This window comes from Nannospalax galili, unplaced genomic scaffold (assembly GCF_000622305.1).
Source record: "Nannospalax galili isolate Female #2095 unplaced genomic scaffold, S.galili_v1.0 scaffold227, whole genome shotgun sequence".
Lineage (NCBI taxonomy): Eukaryota > Metazoa > Chordata > Mammalia > Rodentia > Spalacidae > Nannospalax > Nannospalax galili.
Window position 1 is genome coordinate 432908 of NW_008360303.1, and position 17692 is coordinate 450599.

A 17692-nucleotide genomic window follows, 5' to 3' on the forward strand; every position below is an offset into this window, starting at 1 on the left:
CAAAAAAAACCCAACAGCAATAACAACAACAACAACCCCCCCCCCAAAAAAAACAAAGAAAACCAAACAAAAAACATCTGTTTTATGGTCTAGTTTCTGGCTTTATATTTTTGTCTTTGTTTTTTCTCCATCTTCTTCTATAACAATTTGAAAGAAAATGAATGTGAGACAAAACATGCTTTTGCATTGCTAACTGATGTTGAATTTGAAATGTGAGGCATGTCTATGTCTGTAAAAGGAAAGCCACAACAAAATTGCCGGTCTTGAACTAGACTGATTTGTGAGCAGTTAGCCCCAGGTTCTGTCCAGAGTTTAAACATAAGCAAGCAACCAACAAAATCTTCCTGAGGACTCACCAATTAATCGATACTTTATGTGACGGAAAACAGCTGCCTTGTCCCCATACCTCTTCTTTCCTCTTTCAAATTTCTAAAATGTTTTTATTTGCCCCCAACCAACATCCATGTTTATTGGACTTTATTCTTAGAATACTAGGATCTCTTCATTTGCTCTAATAACTATTTTCAAAATGTACATGCCATTTGCATTTTATAATACAATTCTTATTTCTTATTGCAAGCCAATGTATTGGTACGCTTGTGATAAACTCAATTTCTATAAAGAATTTTTGTCCATGTATCATCAAATAATTAGAGACAAGACCAGGACATAGTATGAGAACATTTCCAAATAATTCTATTTATAAAAACCACAGAATATTCATATAGAAAATTGCCCTTTGCTGATATTAAGAACTGTATCACTGGGGATTATCGCTCTGTTTGTTTATGACATGCATCCCGTCTCCTCCTATTCCATAATAAGAAAGGATTGTAGCTCATTCTTACTTAACTGATACTATTACCATTTTAAAAGAAATGGAAACAAAATGTGTAAAATAAAATGCCTGTTACATTATAATGAGAGACTCTCCTATTCCATAGAATCTAGTTTGGAAAGAAAAACCAACATATTGCTCATTAGGTTTGGATCAAATTACTCTCACCTCAGTGAAGAGGTAAGTTTCTTTTATTTTAATTTATTCATTTGTATATTTTTGTGAATAGACTGAACACTTAAAACTCTAAATTGTTCCTGATATCAGGAAATAAATGATTGTCATCATTTCGGAATACAGCCATCACTTTTCATATTAACATGTTTCAATCACAATAAAATGTTTATGATATTTAAAAGGAATCATCAATGGTCCATATAGCTAATATTTATATTTACTTTTTAAAATGGCTTTTAATCTTTCTGATTTGTGAATCACTTAGTATGAACTCAGGATCTCTGTTATACACAAATGCAACACTATTAGTTATAAAGGAAGCTTGTAGAATTTACTAAGGGTGTGGCACACTGTTCTGTGTCTTTTGCTTTACAGATTTATTTAATTTCACATCATTGCTACACATGATTAAGTTCCTATGTACTTACAGATGAAGCTGATGTTAGAGACTTAATTTGCTCCAAAAATATAACAGCACAGGCGACTGAACCCAGGCTTATCTTATGTAACTTTAGTCACTAAATAGCCATGAAGACAACAATAGCTTGACTGTGGAATAATGTGTAAATTAACAGGCAGAACAGACATGCCTGTGCCAAGGATGAAAGATAGTTGAGTAGTCACTCATTCTGTTCAGAATATAAGGAGAAATCACCTTGTATGTAATTTAAGTAGAAGTCTTCCAAAAATCAACATAAACATTACATCATATATAGTCCTTCACTAGCTCACAAAGCAGGCTTATTGACTCTGCCACCTACTGCTCTCTGGAATAGTATACAAAAGCCTTTGTTGCCATAGTTAGTCTTAAGCTGATGTAGATACTTTAAATTAACTCAGAGGGCTAATATCAAGAAAAATGCTGTGTGTCTTTTGCAAACTCATGATATGGTAACCCAAGTGAATGGATTTCCTTGACATAATAATGAAACAGTGACAGATAAATATCCCAGGAAGAAGTGAATAAAGAGTGATAAAGGCATTTGTTTATTTTAAATTTTAAGTAAATTACTTTAATCTGTATTTTAAGTATATATTTAATAACCACATCATTAGAAGAAGTACAGCTTTAACATATTCAGTAATAATTTCCAGAGCAAATGTGCATCTCTTTCAAAAGTGGCTGTAATTTTTAGGTTCACAGTTGAATTTTAATACAGTTATTCAATATTGAACTCAGTATAAACCCTATAAGACATAAAATTGAATGAGGTTTTAAGGTTTAAAAAAGATCTCCATTTCATTTTAAAATATAAAAAAACATTACCATTAAAATCTACCTAATGACTTTATATCCATACTCGGGTAAATTACGTTTTTAAAGTGAGATGCAATGTTGGACAAGATTATTCCAGCACATTCACTACTTCCTGCTTCTCTGACTCTGGGTAGCTGCATTAGGTTAGATCACAGTGGAACTGCTTCTCACTCACTCTGGGGCAGCAGTGTAGTCAGCAGCCCTTCAGAGGGCAGACCTGCAGCTGCCAGCAGTGGGTGATAGAACCTGGGAGCAGAATTCACACTCTAATACTCTGGCTCGATGTGTCATACAAACGAAATGCTTGTAATTGCCTGTTTCTAAATTGAACCTCTGGCATCTGTTGGGATATTTTTCATATGCCCCCCCCCAAAATACCTACAACAAAAAACAAAACAAATGAAACAAAAAGTCAAGAAATTCTGAAGTTGGAAGCCCAAGTACAGTATATCTTGTGTACTAGACCAAATTGTATCTCCATTAATAACCGTCTTCTTAGCTCTGGATTGTCGTAGAATGTATGGTTTCCTTTGCAATAATAATTTATGTATATGACTTATTTTTAATTAAGACTGGATTTTATTTGTTTTGATTATTTAGCTAGATTATAGAACTGTTACTTGGTGTCAACATTAATCCGAAGTTTAACTTTGTGGAACACAGGAACTTCTTACAGAAAACTGATAAAATGGAAATTCAGAAGAATAACTTGAAAAGATGCATGATGTAAAGCATAAGAAGTATTAATTTCCTTCCACACAGTAAAGTGTTTATTTCCTGGCAGCCCCACTCAGTCTGCAATAAATACTTTCCACAGTATAATCAGTTCATATCCTTATAAATCCAGGGAGTAATAACAGTATATATTCCATTTCTATCCTTTCATAATACTAATGTTCTCAAAGATATAGTTATTGGAGCCACAATTCAAAGTATAAAATTGTAAAATAAGTAGTCATCAAGATAAAAGTTGAAAAACACTGTGATTATTTCCAATGACTATGGAAAATCATGTACATGAAAATAAAGAGTGATCAGTAAGATTTCCTAACTGATAGAGACTCCCCTCATAACAGGTAACATTGTCATTCAAATATCCAATTATCAGCTTAGTGAGATGTTTAAAAATACACCTATCTATATATCTATATCCATATATCAAAGTCACTTTCACGTTCTGGGGTTACACCACAAAACTCTAAGAAACTTCCGATAAATCTCACTCAGTAACCTGTTACTTTCCACGTCTCATCTTCTGCACTTTATCTGAAACAGGAAGCATTATCTTCCTATTAACCGGGAAATGAAATCTGGTGACTGATGGCTTTCCTTTGTCACCTTTTCTTTCACCTTCTCACACTACAGAAGACACACATTGAGCATATTATATTATAGATTTTTATTATTCACTTTTTCAACTTCAGAGAAATTTCTCAATAAATAAAGACTAAGGACAAAGTAATCCCAATATTTATAAAAACAAGTGAGAAACAGAAGTTGTTGGACTCAATTGTGCTAAAGTTTACAATACACTGTTGAGCTTTTTTTTTCCAAATTGACATTTTGAGATGGGCATGATGCTACACACTTTTAATACCAGCGCTTGGGAGGCAGAGTCAGGTGAATTTCTTTGAAATCCAAGCCAGCCTGTTATATATAGAGAGTTCCAGCCAGCTGGGGTTACAGGCAGACCCTGTCTCAAAAAACCCCAAACAAAATAGCAATTCTTCCCCTTCAAAAAAAATTTATTTTAGAAAACATTTAGATTTATTGAACGCTTTGAAGTGCATAGTTTCCAAGAGCCTACATTTAATTATTGCTGTTACTAATTAAGCTTATTAATGTTATACATGTTAAAAATAACAGAATCATTTAAGTAGATTATCTAAAAGTCCACACTATATTCATATTTCTTTTGCTGTGTTTTTAAATTTTAAAAATTAAAGTATGTTATGAAATTGGAATAAGAATATTATCAAGGCATCTCCTCGAATTCATTGATTTTTGTGGAATACAATAAAATCCAGGGATATTTCTGTTATAGTCTGGTGGGTCTGTCATTCTTATCTACTCTCCTCCATTTAAGTTTCATTTTGAAGTTAAGAAATATTTTGTTTTTAATTCCCTAAATTAATTTCAACATTTAATGCCTAAAATCTAGATTGGTGTCTTCATCTGGCTAGGAATTTGTGTTAATCCTCTGAATCTAGAACAGCAGCCATTGATTCTATGGCTCTATTGTTGAAACTTCTAGTATTAGTCAGTCTACACTGGTTGTAATAGCTCCTTATCTTATTCAAATTTCCATTGTACTTTTTTAAATATATAACTTAATTTCCCATTTGGCTAAATTTAATATGCCTCATTGCTTTTATATACATATGGCATACAAAACTTGAGAAAGCAATTTGTTTAATTAAAGAGAAGTTTAAAAAAATGAAAAGGGCATGGTTTTTGCTGAAACTTGTAATATGTGTATGTGTGTGCATGTTTTTGCATAACATTTTCTTTCAAATACGTCTGTATATGTTTGTATGTGTGAATTTTTTTTTCTCATAGAGTCAAGTCAGCAAAAACGAATGGAACTTAATAGTACAACCCAGAATATCTTAGGTCATTATTTGATGTTTTATAAGTTAATGCTATGATTGCAATGAACTAGCTAAATTAGTAAAATAATACCAGCAGCATAATTTTTGTGAATTCAATATAATTACTCAATACTGTGTCCATAAGAGGTGATATTACTATATAAGTAGGTAATTGCTGTCTTTTTTAAAATCCACATTACCCTCTTTAATTTAAATTGCTGATAGTTTATACCATTAGAGAAAAGTGAATGTAAGGTTAAATTTAATTCATTTGAATTTTACTACTTGTAAAGAAGAATTACAGAACACAAGGTGATGATAATTGTAGGACTAATTACTTTGTTAAGTATTCACTTTTGATGATGACAATACAATTGAATTGGTATATAACAATTTGTTAAATTATATATAGTAATAGATCCAGTTCAAATACCTTCAAGTTGAAATTCTACCCATTTAACTCCTGAGTGTCTAGTTTTTGACATACTGGGAACAGGAAAAGACTATTTTAATTTGATGACAGCTATATTCCATGATAGCAACACTCTCTGCCATTTGTGTAGTGTCCAACATGTATTGCTTTATTATTCACCGTGTCATTTAATCCTTACAAATCTGTTTTTCTGGAAATAAAATCTTTATTTGAATCTACTATTGTAGGTGCTGAAAGTCAAAGTGATTACAGAGCTTAACTAAGAATATATAATGATATTATGATGCAAAAACAAGAATTCAAATCTTAAAGGAGCTTTGGCACAATTTTCCTAGAAATGAATTCAGTTTTAATATGTTAGCACTTCATGTTTTTCAGGATGTTTGTGTCATGTGGGACACCACAGATGAAAATATATCTGGTTCTGTCTAACAAATTATCAGCATCCAGTTATAAAAAAGAGTTCTGAACTTTTAGTTTTTTTTCCTTTCACTGTTACAAAGCAATAGCATGTACAGATTTTGAATGAAAGAAAATTTAAAAAAGAACACATTCTGTAAACTGGAAATATGAAGGAAGTTTTATATACCTAAAGTAAAACACTGACAGTAAGATACTAAAGATGACCTTATTCACAGTATTCAAGATCTAACACATAGAACCAACTTAGATATTTATCAATGGATAAAAGTTGATGTGTGATACGTACACACAATGGAACACTATGGAGACATAAATAGGATGCAATCATATAACCTGTGGCTATAGGAATGAGATGAAAGACTGCATGCTAATTAGTTCAGAAGGAACGATAAAGACTTCATGATTTCACATGTGGAAGAAAAGTAAGTCTATCTCAGAGATATAGAAGGTCGCACAGTAGTAACCATAATCTCATAGAAACTGAGAGTAAAGAGAGGAACTGAAGACTGAAAGGGATACAAGTAGGAGAAAATATAAAGCAGGTAGTGACTGAGTATAAAACTTAGTCATGTAGGAAGAAAATGTTTTGTTTTGCAGTGTTCTATAGTACAATAGGGTAATAGTTAAAAATAAATTATGGCATATTTCAAAACTGTCAGAAGAAAGCACTTTTTATTTAAGGCATGGTTTCATGTAGCCTAGGCTCACTTCAACCTTACTATATATCCTAGACTGACCTTGAACTTCTGATCCTCCTGCCTCCACCTACAGAATACTGGGCCTATGGGAGTGTGACACCAGGTCCAGCATAGAAAGAAGAAAGGCTTTTGATGCTCCCAGTGAAAATTAATGGCATTGTGCATATACTAACTGCCCTGTTTTGTGCATTACTCATTGTGTACTTGTACTAAAATAACATATTCTACTGTATAAACATGTGGAATCATTAACTATCAATTAAATTAAAATAATAAAAAAATAAATGACAGTGAAGATGATACAGGTTTGACAAGTTTAGCAAGAATTTTATGGCAGTTACAGGACGCTGGGCATGAGGAAAGGAAGAGATTGAAGACCGTACTTCAGGGACCCTTCCCTACAGAGTGATGGCAGTGTAGGGTGAAACAAAGAGGAAGGAACAGGAACCTTGTATCATATTTTTGTCAACACAGACTTCCTTCCTCACCAATACTCTCTTTTCACTTTGATTCCTTCTTTATACAAATTTAAGACGTGGTTTCTCTACCTACTTTTTTTTGTTATTCTGAGTCAATGTCACAATGCACAAGCAGGCACTTTACTGCAAGAGGGAAAGTTTTCAGGGCTACCCTGCAAAAGTGTAATTCTTATGCCAGTAAATGCAGGGTTACATACATTGACAGGTAACCAAGATTTTACAGAGGTGAGTAATTAGAGGGAAACTTTTTAAGAAAATATAGGCAGACAAAGGAAGTTGCTGTTTCACCCCAGGAAACATGTGGTAGAGGCTGAATTACAAGTATTCCCCTTCAGCTCCCCAGTTAACGGGAACCACTGGTATTAAACATTCTAGGGTGTGAAACCCAGTAGCTTAGCTATAAGCAGTCTCAAAAGGGGTTTGCCAGCCTTGTATTAGAATGGTCTGGGAAATAGCTAGGACATGATGATGTTTAGAGTAAGGTAAGAAGCAGTATGGATGTGGCTACAAAGGAAAGCTGGAATTGACCATCCCTGGCAGCTGGTCACAGGTGATAACGCCTTTTTCTCAGCTGGAAACAATAAGTGCTGTGTTTTCCCATCACCTACTAAGGGTAAATTGTTGTTTTGTTATTTTAGATAAATTATAGAATCCAGGCATGGGAAAGGGAGCAGGTTTGTTTGTATTTGAGGTAAACTGACCAGAGATCATGAATCCTGGAATCCTGTCCTCTAAACCACACTTCAGTGTTGAAGAGTCCAATTGGAACTCAGTCCTCCTCATCCTCCATCTAACATGCAACAAATTACCTTAAAATGGCTCTAATTTGCAACTTCACTGAAAGATTCTGTATTAAAACTCGAGATGGTTAGGAAGAGCAGAGTGAAGAATTTATTTTTTTAAAAAGTTCTAAAAGCTATTTTCTTGAATGTTTCCTCAACGTCCAATAAAAGAACTGCTTCAAGTTTTTGATCATTTACAGATAAAATAACATGAATAATTTGGCATATATATAATAAAACTGAAATATCTTTAAAATATTTGATTTTTTTCTAAATGAAATAACTGCAATACAAAGAAATAACATTTAATCAATAGTAATTCTGAATTAATTGAAAAAATTAGGAAATTTTTTTCCATTAGCAGACTATTTTTTTTTTTCCTATTGCCCCTGTTTATCTAAAACTCAGATTACTGCAAGTTACTGATTATAAAAATTCTGATGATAACTTGCCTGGTACAATATCATGATTACTTTGTTTAATTTTCCATTAAAGAATTAAGTGTTTGCTGAAAATTTCACTAACCTCTATGGGAAAGCAGTTTGTCAAATGATTCGCCCCATTTCACTGCCTCTTCAGGGGAGACTCTGTTCAGGAAACAAAACGTTTTACAATGGGGTGTGCAGAAAGTCAATTTATAAATCTGTTTGCACATATGCTGCAGCACTACACCCTTCACAACACCATGCTGTGGCAGTACATTAATCCTTTGATTTTTGAATATCAAAGTTGTCTTTACATTGGAAACTTTCAACTACATTGGTAGGGTTTCATTTGGATTTTGTCTGTTGAACAACATCAAAGGTTTCCCCAAACGTGTAAATTTTTTTATTTCCAATTAAACAATTATGTATTAACCTTAAAAGTACAAAAACATACTTTTAAAAATTTTTCAGCAAACAGAAAAACCTAAACAGTATCTTTCAGTCAAACTCTTTTTTAAATGCAATTTCCTTGAATCTCTAACCACAGTATGCTGCAATTTTTTAACACAAAGGAAGTTTCAAGGGGATAAGAATGATAAGCTATTTTAAAAATAAGATTGCTGATGTTAATAGAAAAACTGAGCTATTTTGTCTTTAACTGGACATATTCAAAATTTGAGTAAGTATAATCAGCTAATATATAAAGTTATTTTATTTCTGAGTTAAGGAAATTCTAAGAATACAAAACATCCTTCAGTTGTGTCCTACTTGCTATCATCCATAGGGCATTGTTTTCTAACTACTGAGGAGACATGGGTATCCTTTCCTTCATGACACATTTATAGTATGAAAACACATTAATATTTGAGTATTCAAGTATATCATTTAAAATCGACAGATGACAAATTATAAGAGAATACTTTTAAATGTTTATGTCATCATTTGATTTGAGCTGTTAAAATATTGAACTTTAGAAATATTCTTAGTTTCTTGAAATCACTGATATTACTATGGAATTAAAAAAAAGAGATCCTTAAATTCCTCTTTCTTAAATCTTTAATTATAAAATCAGCAAAATATCCCCATTAAGAGTTGAAGTTATGCACCTAGTTTCTCTTGTCAAGAGGGCAGATCTACTGGAGTGAGTCTCACCGTGGAAGTCAGGTTTCTGCATGAGAAGACTTAGCCTATTTCTTTTCTCTTTAGCTCTGTAAAAAAAACAAAACAAAGCAAACAAAACTCCCACAATCAAATAACAAAACAAAACAACCCCCCCCCCAGCAGTATATTAAGGACAGTTCAGATATCTCATGAAGTTTCTTTGGCTTATTGAAGAAGTTTGGATTGTCAAATATCCATCTACCATTCACAAATACACGCATCTTTTCCTTATGAGTCCTATTTAAATACTGTGTTTATGGAGGAATTACAATAAAGTGCATTAAATACATTTTGCTTTTATTTCAATGAAAGACAAGTATTTGAGATTCTATTTCGGCAAAGATTATTTTATTTCTTTTGTGTGACTAAAATTACTGTATATTTAAAAAATGAAGCCATGTTTATTCCTAATTAAGTAAAAGATTAGAAAACGTTTTCCCCTCAGTTTCAGCTGTACACTCAAAATATCTTCAACAAACTATTTTAAAAATAAGACCTAGCAAATACTTATCAATTATGTTTTTCAAAGCATAAGGTCAACTTAAACAATTCTAATTTTACCTCATTTTGGCCTCTTTGCTTGTTTCTTCTTTTCCTGAACCATGCATTAATTTGAAAAAAGTTTTTTCTTTTAAGTCACACATAGTTAAATGAGTAAAGAAAACCAATGACATTTCCATTTTCTGTCTCTTAAGATGAAGAGAGTTCTAACTTACTAAGTTCTCTTGCTCACTGATCAATGCTATTTCATAGTCATACATGGTGAATTAAAATCTATCTCAAGTCTTTCCACAGTGCTTACACAAAGAGAAAGGACAAGGAAAGTCAGTCCAGTGCGGTGTTTTGGCCTCTGCAAGTGTAGAAATGAGGAACTAAAGAATAGTTCTCTCCAGAGCTGTTTAAGGAAATGATACCACACATTTGCAAAACAACTCTTGGTCTTTAAGATAAAACTGGTATTACCACAGTGCAACTTTTCTTTCAAGTTTGCATAGCAGAATGATGTTTCACTAAATGTGAGTGGCTCTGTCATTTGAATAGCTCCCTAATTCACCCTAAAATTTACAGTGGAAAGGTATTATATCAAACATTAGAAGATTATTTTTATTTCTTTAAAAATATAATTTATTTAGGTATAGTATGTTTAATAAATTACATTAAATCACATAATGGAATATACTGTTAATTATTTAACATATTGAATCAATATAAAATGACAGGTCAAAATTTATGACAGAAAGAATAAAACTCATTAAGTTTTGAACAGAGGTTTATAAAGAGATTTTAGAAAATTTTGCATTTTTTGATTGTCAGTTTGTGAAATGCAAAACATGCTATGGAAATTTTCTTAATACTCTTTTCTTATTTTTATAATTGAAAGGATTTCTCTATTTTGAGTTTTCCACCCTGATTTATTGTTAAAATGTTCCTTTTAATAAAACATTTAAACTAGTGATGACAGTTTGTATGACGGGTTATTTTATGTTCTTGTTCAAAAAGAAGTATTGACAACTCTAATTGGTTTAGATACTATTTCTTTCATTGTTTCATGAGGCCCCCAAATCTGAGAAGTATTTCTCTAGTCCATTAGTCACATTTTATAGAAAAAGACACTGAGTCACTGATATGAAATGATGCATTGTTGTAAAATCCTAGAGAAGCCAGGGAACATTCTGGAGTTACTGGTGTTTGATCACCCGTAGCATGTGTGTGTATGTGTTTGTGTGTGTGGTGTGTGTGTGTTAAATCTGTTGAGAGTGTATTGAAGATGAACAGTCTACACCCTAGCAGATCTATGAAAAAGGAAATTGTGTAAGTATGAGAATAAGCATACTACTTCAAAAGATATGTGCTATATTCTCTCCATGTGGGCAAGTGGAGCTGGAGCAGTAGATGAAGAAAAAGGTGGGTGCTGAATGGTGACCAGCTACCTCATTCTATGCACAGTTTGTTGTCTTTTAAATAGCTGTCTAAAAGGATAAAGAATCATTACTTTTATTTGTCCATATTTCATATTCCTGACTTCTTTACTCTTGTGTGCAGGCATGTATTTTTGTCTGGTATCACCTTCTTTTGGTGTAAAGGTCTTCAAATTTTCTCTACACAAGGGCTAGCTATCAAGAGCACATTTGCTCAGATTCAGATTTTCTGAAACTGTGTGTCTGCATTGTGGTATGGCTAAAGCGAGTTATTTAACAAATGTATTAATTCTCCTCCATAATTTTACTTTAAGATGTAAGAGTACTTAAAACCTACTCTTTTATCAGTTTTTCACATCTGTGATATAAGAAAACAGCGATATGTTTTTCCCACATGTTCATTTGGAGGATGTTTTCACAAGGTAGAATTTCAGGCTGACATTTATCCCTTTTGGCAATATTAAAGATATTACATGCTTGTCTTTTAGGCAATTTGTTTAATGATTTATGTCTCAGGTGTCCTATTTTGGTCTTATAAATGCTTTTCAAAATTTTTCTCTTTTTTTGCTTTTAAAAACTTGAATGAATGTGCCTGGCCCCAGTCTCGGGATGAAACAGGGGACAGCCAAAGCTGTATTTTCTTTTCATCCTTAATTCTATCCATAAAAGTTGTGGGGAAGACAGGAAAAAATATCTTTCTACTCAGCCTCCACCTTTCCTAATGTGTCCAAAAAAATGAAAATAGATTGGTTCAGCTTCCTTCTGAGGCACGAATCTCACTCTCCAGGCTTTCTGAAAGTTAGCCTGTTGAAAGAACTAGTGACTCAGTTTGAAAGATAAAGAAATGCCACCCACATCGCCCTTTGTAACCAGAAGTATTTTCTAAAACCAGAGGGTAGCCATTAAATGTGTGGTTTCGATTGCATTAATAGTAAAAATTTGACCAAAATGATGGTTGTTTTTACTTTGTGTTTATTGACTTCTTAGAGAGCTGTAGTTCTGAACCTGGGTGGAAACTTTCACCACTAATTCTTTGGTTTTTTTTTTTTTTTTTTTTTTTTTTTTTTTTTTTTTCTGGAACTCACTGTGTAGACCAGGCTGGCCTTTTTTTTTTTTTTTTTTTTTGTCTCTCATATAAAGTGTCATCAATTTAGAATATTTGATACCATTTGTCACTTAAAAAATAATGACTTCTTCGGCCAAGTTTATCTTTGTTGCTGTTTGTGTAACCTCTATTGCTATTGCCAAGTTCATCATTCACATTTTTTGCCCTCTCCAATCTTTATTAAACTCATCCAGTAATAATTTCATTATAGTGCCAGAAATTACCTATATGTGCCGGATAGCTTTAGTGTATATTTGATACCATTTGTCACTTAAAAAATAATGACTTCTTCGGCCAAGTTTATCTTTGTTGCTGTTTGTGTAACCTCTATTGCTATTGCCAAGTTCATCATTCACATTTTTTGCCCTCTCCAATCTTTATTAAACTCATCCAGTAATAATTTCATTATAGTGCCAGAAATTACCTATATGTGCCGGATAGCTTTAGTGTCAACTTGACACACTTTGGTTGAGGGGCCTCAATTGGGAAATTGCCTCCATTGGACTGGCCTGTGGCCTTGTCTGTGGGGTATCTTCTTGATTGTTGAGTGGCGTGGGAGGGCCCAGGGAGGGCTCAACCCACTGTGGGTGATGCTACCCCTGGGTAGGTGGGCCTATGTTGTATAAGAAAGTAGGCTGAACGAGGGCCAGGAGCAAGCCAGTAAGCAGCATCCCTCCATGGCTTGTGCTTCAGGTTCCTGCCCCGAGTTCCTGCCTTGGGCTCCCTGATGAGCTGTGACCCAGGAGATATAAGCCAAATAAACCCTTTCCTTCCCAAGTTGGCATTGGTCAGAGTATTTTGTCATAGGAGTGGAGAAACAAACTAGGACACTATATGATATATATTTTTCTTCATTATTTTCAAAGTATTTTTGATATATTTATGGTATTTTTGCTGAACTTCTCTCTTGAAAATTCATTTCCCTGGTGCAAGGTTTGCTTTTAAAATATTTCCTCTTAATTAGTGGACATTTTCCTGTCTTTCAAATGTCTAGTGGTTTTTGACTGGATGCAGTGCATTGGAATTTTAAGAAAGTAATTATAAGGGTTTTTCTACTCTTCACTTAATGATGATGAACTCATTCATGGCCAGAAATCATCTGTTATAAAATTAAAAATCTGTATTTGAACTCCCTCTGCTTCCCTGGGCCTGCAGGACTCGCACCATAGGCCTCTCTCCTACCCAAAGGCCTATTTCTGGGGTAGGTCCACTGAACCCTCTGCTTGACTCCCCCAGCCTCATTCACCCTCCTATCTCTACCATGGTTCTCTCTGAGTTTGGGCACTATCCCATCCTTATCTTGGGGCTCCAGACACCGGGGGAACCTATAAGGCTTCCTGAACCTTTTCATCTACTGTAGTGCCTTCTCCGGGCCCCTGGAGCACTGCTTCTGAGCTTGGCCCAGCCCTCACCTCCCTCTGCTTCCCTGGGCCTGCAGGACAAGCAGCAGGACACTCTCCTACCGGTAGGCCTCTCTCCTGGGTAAGTCCATTGTGCCCTCTGCACCATTCAACCTCCTATCTCCACCACCATTCTCTCTTCCAAGTTTGGGCCCTGCTCCATTCCTTATCTTGGGGCCCCAGACACCTGGAGAACCAATGCTGCTCCCTGATTCTTTTCATCCAGACCAATGTGCCTTCCTTGGGCCCCAGGAGCACTGCTTCTGGGCCAGGTCCTGCCCTCAACTCCCTCTGCATCCCTGGGCCTCCACAACCCACCAGCCTCTTTCTGGGACACTGGGACTAACCTTTCCTCTTCCTGATCCTTTGCATCCAGACCAACCCAGATCCTCAGTATAGTCCCCAGGAGGCCTTAGGGGCTCTTCAAACCCCATCAGCCTTTGCATCTGTTGGTGGCATGGCCACCATCTGCCCTAGTCCAGCATCTTTCCTGGGCCAGGCTCTGGAGTTAGTCCAACCCACAAATTCCTGAGGCCAAAATCTTTCCTGGAGGGATCCAGACCTCAGGAGAAGGCCTGAAACATCTGACCACACTGAATTGGGCCTCTGTGGGAAATCCTGAAGACAAAAGCAATCTGGCCACTACAATATAAAATCAAAAGAGAGACTGGAAGCTTAGACGAACCAGCTTTTCATGCCCAAAAAGTAAACCACAAAGACACATAAAGTTCACTAAAAAAAGAAGCAGACCTAAACTTGAAGGCCTGAGTATCCCACATGAATCAGAAACTACAAAAGAAGTTCACACGTCAAAATCACAGAGAAAAAAATAATAACATGAAAAACCAAAATAACATATCCCCACCAAATACCAATAGGACTGTATGGGAGTACAATGAGAACCCCCTAGAAATAATGCAAGACATGGAACTCAAAAGAACAATTATAAACATGATAAAAGAATTCAGTGAATTTGAAGAACACTCAAAAAAAGAAATCAAAGAACTGAAGGAAGACAGGGATAAACTTCTGAATAAATTTAGAAAAGAGTTAGAAATATAGAATACTCAAGCTGAAATGAAGAAGGAAGTGAAATTCTCAGTAAGCCAATTAGAAACGACAGGAGAAAGCCTCAACAATAGGATGAACGAAATGGAAAACAGAGTATCAAGACTGGAAGATAAAGTTTACAAAGTAGATCACACAAGCAAAGATTAAGAAAAATTTAAGAAATCACAAGAATGGAATGTGCAGGAATTGTGTGACACCATAAAAAGATCTAATTTATGAATCATAGGCATACAGGAAGGAGAAGAATCCCAAGATAATGGCATGGACCAGATCTTCAACAGAATCATGGAAGAAAATTTACCACAATTAAAGAAAGACATGCCCATACAAAAACAAGAACCATATAGAACACCAAACAGACAGGACCAGAAAAGAAACTCTCCACGACACATCATATTAAAAACACTAAACGTACAAAACAAAGAGACAATTCTGAAATCTGCAAAAGAGGAACAACAAGTCCCATATAAAGGAAAACCCAATTAGGATTACAGCTGACTTTTCAGTGCAAACTATAAAAGCCAGAAGAGCCTGGACCAAGATATTCCCAGTTTTAAATGACCACAGTTGCCAACCCTGATTACTATACCCAGCCAAAATGCCTATTATAGTCGAAGGGGAAAGAAAAATCTTCCATGACATAAATAGGCTGAAGGAATTCATGTCCCCAAAACCAGCCCTTCAGAGAGTTCTGGAAGCAATACAAAGAGCTGAAGAAAGGATTGACCATACCCAAGGGATTGTGGAGAGAAATCCAATGAAGGTATAACTGTGGAAAGGTACAGCTATATCAAGAATGTAAACAGAAATAAAACTGACAGGATTCAATACCCATCTCTCATTAATAACTTTAAATATTAGCAGACTGAACTCCTCAGTCAAAAGACACAGACTATGTGAATGGATTAAGAAACAAAACCCATCTTTTTGTTGTCTGCAATCTCCAAGTGAAAGGATGGAAAAAAATATACCAAGAAAATGGCACTAAGCAAAAAGCATGAGCAGCAATTCTAATATCTGACAAAATAGACTTTAAACTAAAACTAATCAGAAGAGACAAAGATGGCCACTTCATTTTGGTCAAAGGAACAATGAATCAAGAAGATATTACAATCATGAACATATATTCACCAAACTCTGGTGCACCCAACTTCATAAAAAAAAATAGCAGGACTTTAAGACCCAGATTAACCCCAACTCATTAATAGTAGGTGACTTAAATACCCTGCAGGACTTAAAGACACAGATTAACCCCAACTCATTAATAGTAGGTGACTTAAATACCCCACACTCTCCATTAGATAGGTCAACAGGGGGAGAGTTAACAGAGAGACATCTGAATTAAACAATACCATATATCAAATGGACAACAGACATCTACCCAGTACTCCACCCAAGCACCAAAGGACATACTTTCTATACAGAACTCCATGGAACCTTCTCTGAAATCAACCATACACTGGGGCACAAAACAAACTTCAAAAATACAAAAAGATTCAAATAATTCAATGTATTTTATCAGACCACAATGCAATAAAGCTTACAATCAACACCTGAAGAAGCCTTAATCACCACATGAACACATGGAAATTAAACAACACACTCCTGAATGATGAATGGGTCAGAAGAGAAGTTAAGAAAGAAATAAAAGTGTTCCTGGAATTAAATGAAAAGGACAATAAAACACGACAAAACCTCTGGGACATGCTGAAACTGGTCCTTAGAGGGATGTTTATAGCTCTAAGTGCCTACATCAAAGAATTGGAAAGAACACAAATAAATGATTTAACATTGCAACTCTACACACTTGAAAAGCAACAGCAAACAAAACCCAAACCCAGCAACAAGAAGAAATAACAAAAATCATTGCAGAAATTAATGAAATTGGAACAAAGAAAACAATACGAAGAACAATTTGAAGAGCTGGTTCTTTGAAAAGATAAACAAGATTGACAGACCACTAGCCCAGTTAACCAAGAGAAAGAAAGAGCACCTCTAAATCAACAAAATCAGAGATGAAAGGGGAAACATCACAACACACACCAGAAAGGTACAGATTATAAGGGAATACTTTAAAAACCTATATGCTACTAAATTTGAAACCTAAAAGAAGTGGATGGATATCTAAAGGCATGGGAACCACCAAAACTAAACCAAGAAGAGATTAACAGCTTAAACAGACCCATGACACAAAAAGAAATTGAAACATTAATACAAAACCTCCCGACTATAAAAAGCACAGGACCAGATAGATTTATAGCAGTATTCTATCCAAAGACATGGAGGGAGAACTTCTGAATTCCTTCTATGAAGCCAGCATCACTCTAATACCAAAGCCAGGTAAAGATACAACCAAAAAAGAAAACTATAGACCCATATCCTTAATGAACATAGATGCAAAAATTCTCAACAAGATACTTGCAAACCGCATACAGACACACATCAAAAAGATCATCCACTATGATCAAGTCAGCTTTATCCCAGAGATGCTGGGATGGTTCAATATATGTAAGTCAATAAACGTCATAAATCATATAAATGGGCTCAAATCAAGAACCCCTTGGTCATCTGAATAGATGCAGAGAAGGCCTTTGCCAAAATACAACATGCATTTATATTCAGAGTCCTAGAGGGAATTGGACTGGAGGGAACATACCTAAACATAATTAAAGCCATATATAACAAACCCAGGACCAACATCATTCTAAATGGAGAGAAACTGGAAGCATTCCCATTTAAATCAAGAACCACACAAAGCTGTCCACTATCCCTACTTCTCTTCAATATAGTATTTGAAACTTGCAAGAGCAATAAGACAAGAGGAGGAAATTAAAGGAGCAATAATTGGAAAGAAGAGATCAAATTATCCCTTTTTGCAGATGATATGATATTATATCTAAGGTACACCAAAAATTCCACCCGAAAACTCCTA

The 17692-nt window shown here is 34.8% G+C and overlaps 1 protein-coding gene across 1 annotated transcript in view; it reads right to left on the reverse strand.

The window, feature by feature from the left end:
- The window catches only part of Rgs18 (regulator of G protein signaling 18), an 18952-nt gene extending 8873 nt beyond the window's left edge, over positions 1-10079 (reverse strand). The window contains exons 1-3 of the mRNA XM_008824255.3: positions 9827-10079; positions 9211-9312; positions 8205-8266 (exon numbers count right to left, since the gene is read on the reverse strand). Coding sequence (XP_008822477.1) covers positions 8205-8266; positions 9211-9312; positions 9827-9945 — 283 coding nt within the window. The 5' untranslated portion in view covers positions 9946-10079. The remainder of the gene's footprint in view (positions 1-8204; positions 8267-9210; positions 9313-9826) is intronic.
- Positions 10080-17692: the final 7613 nt, after the last annotated feature.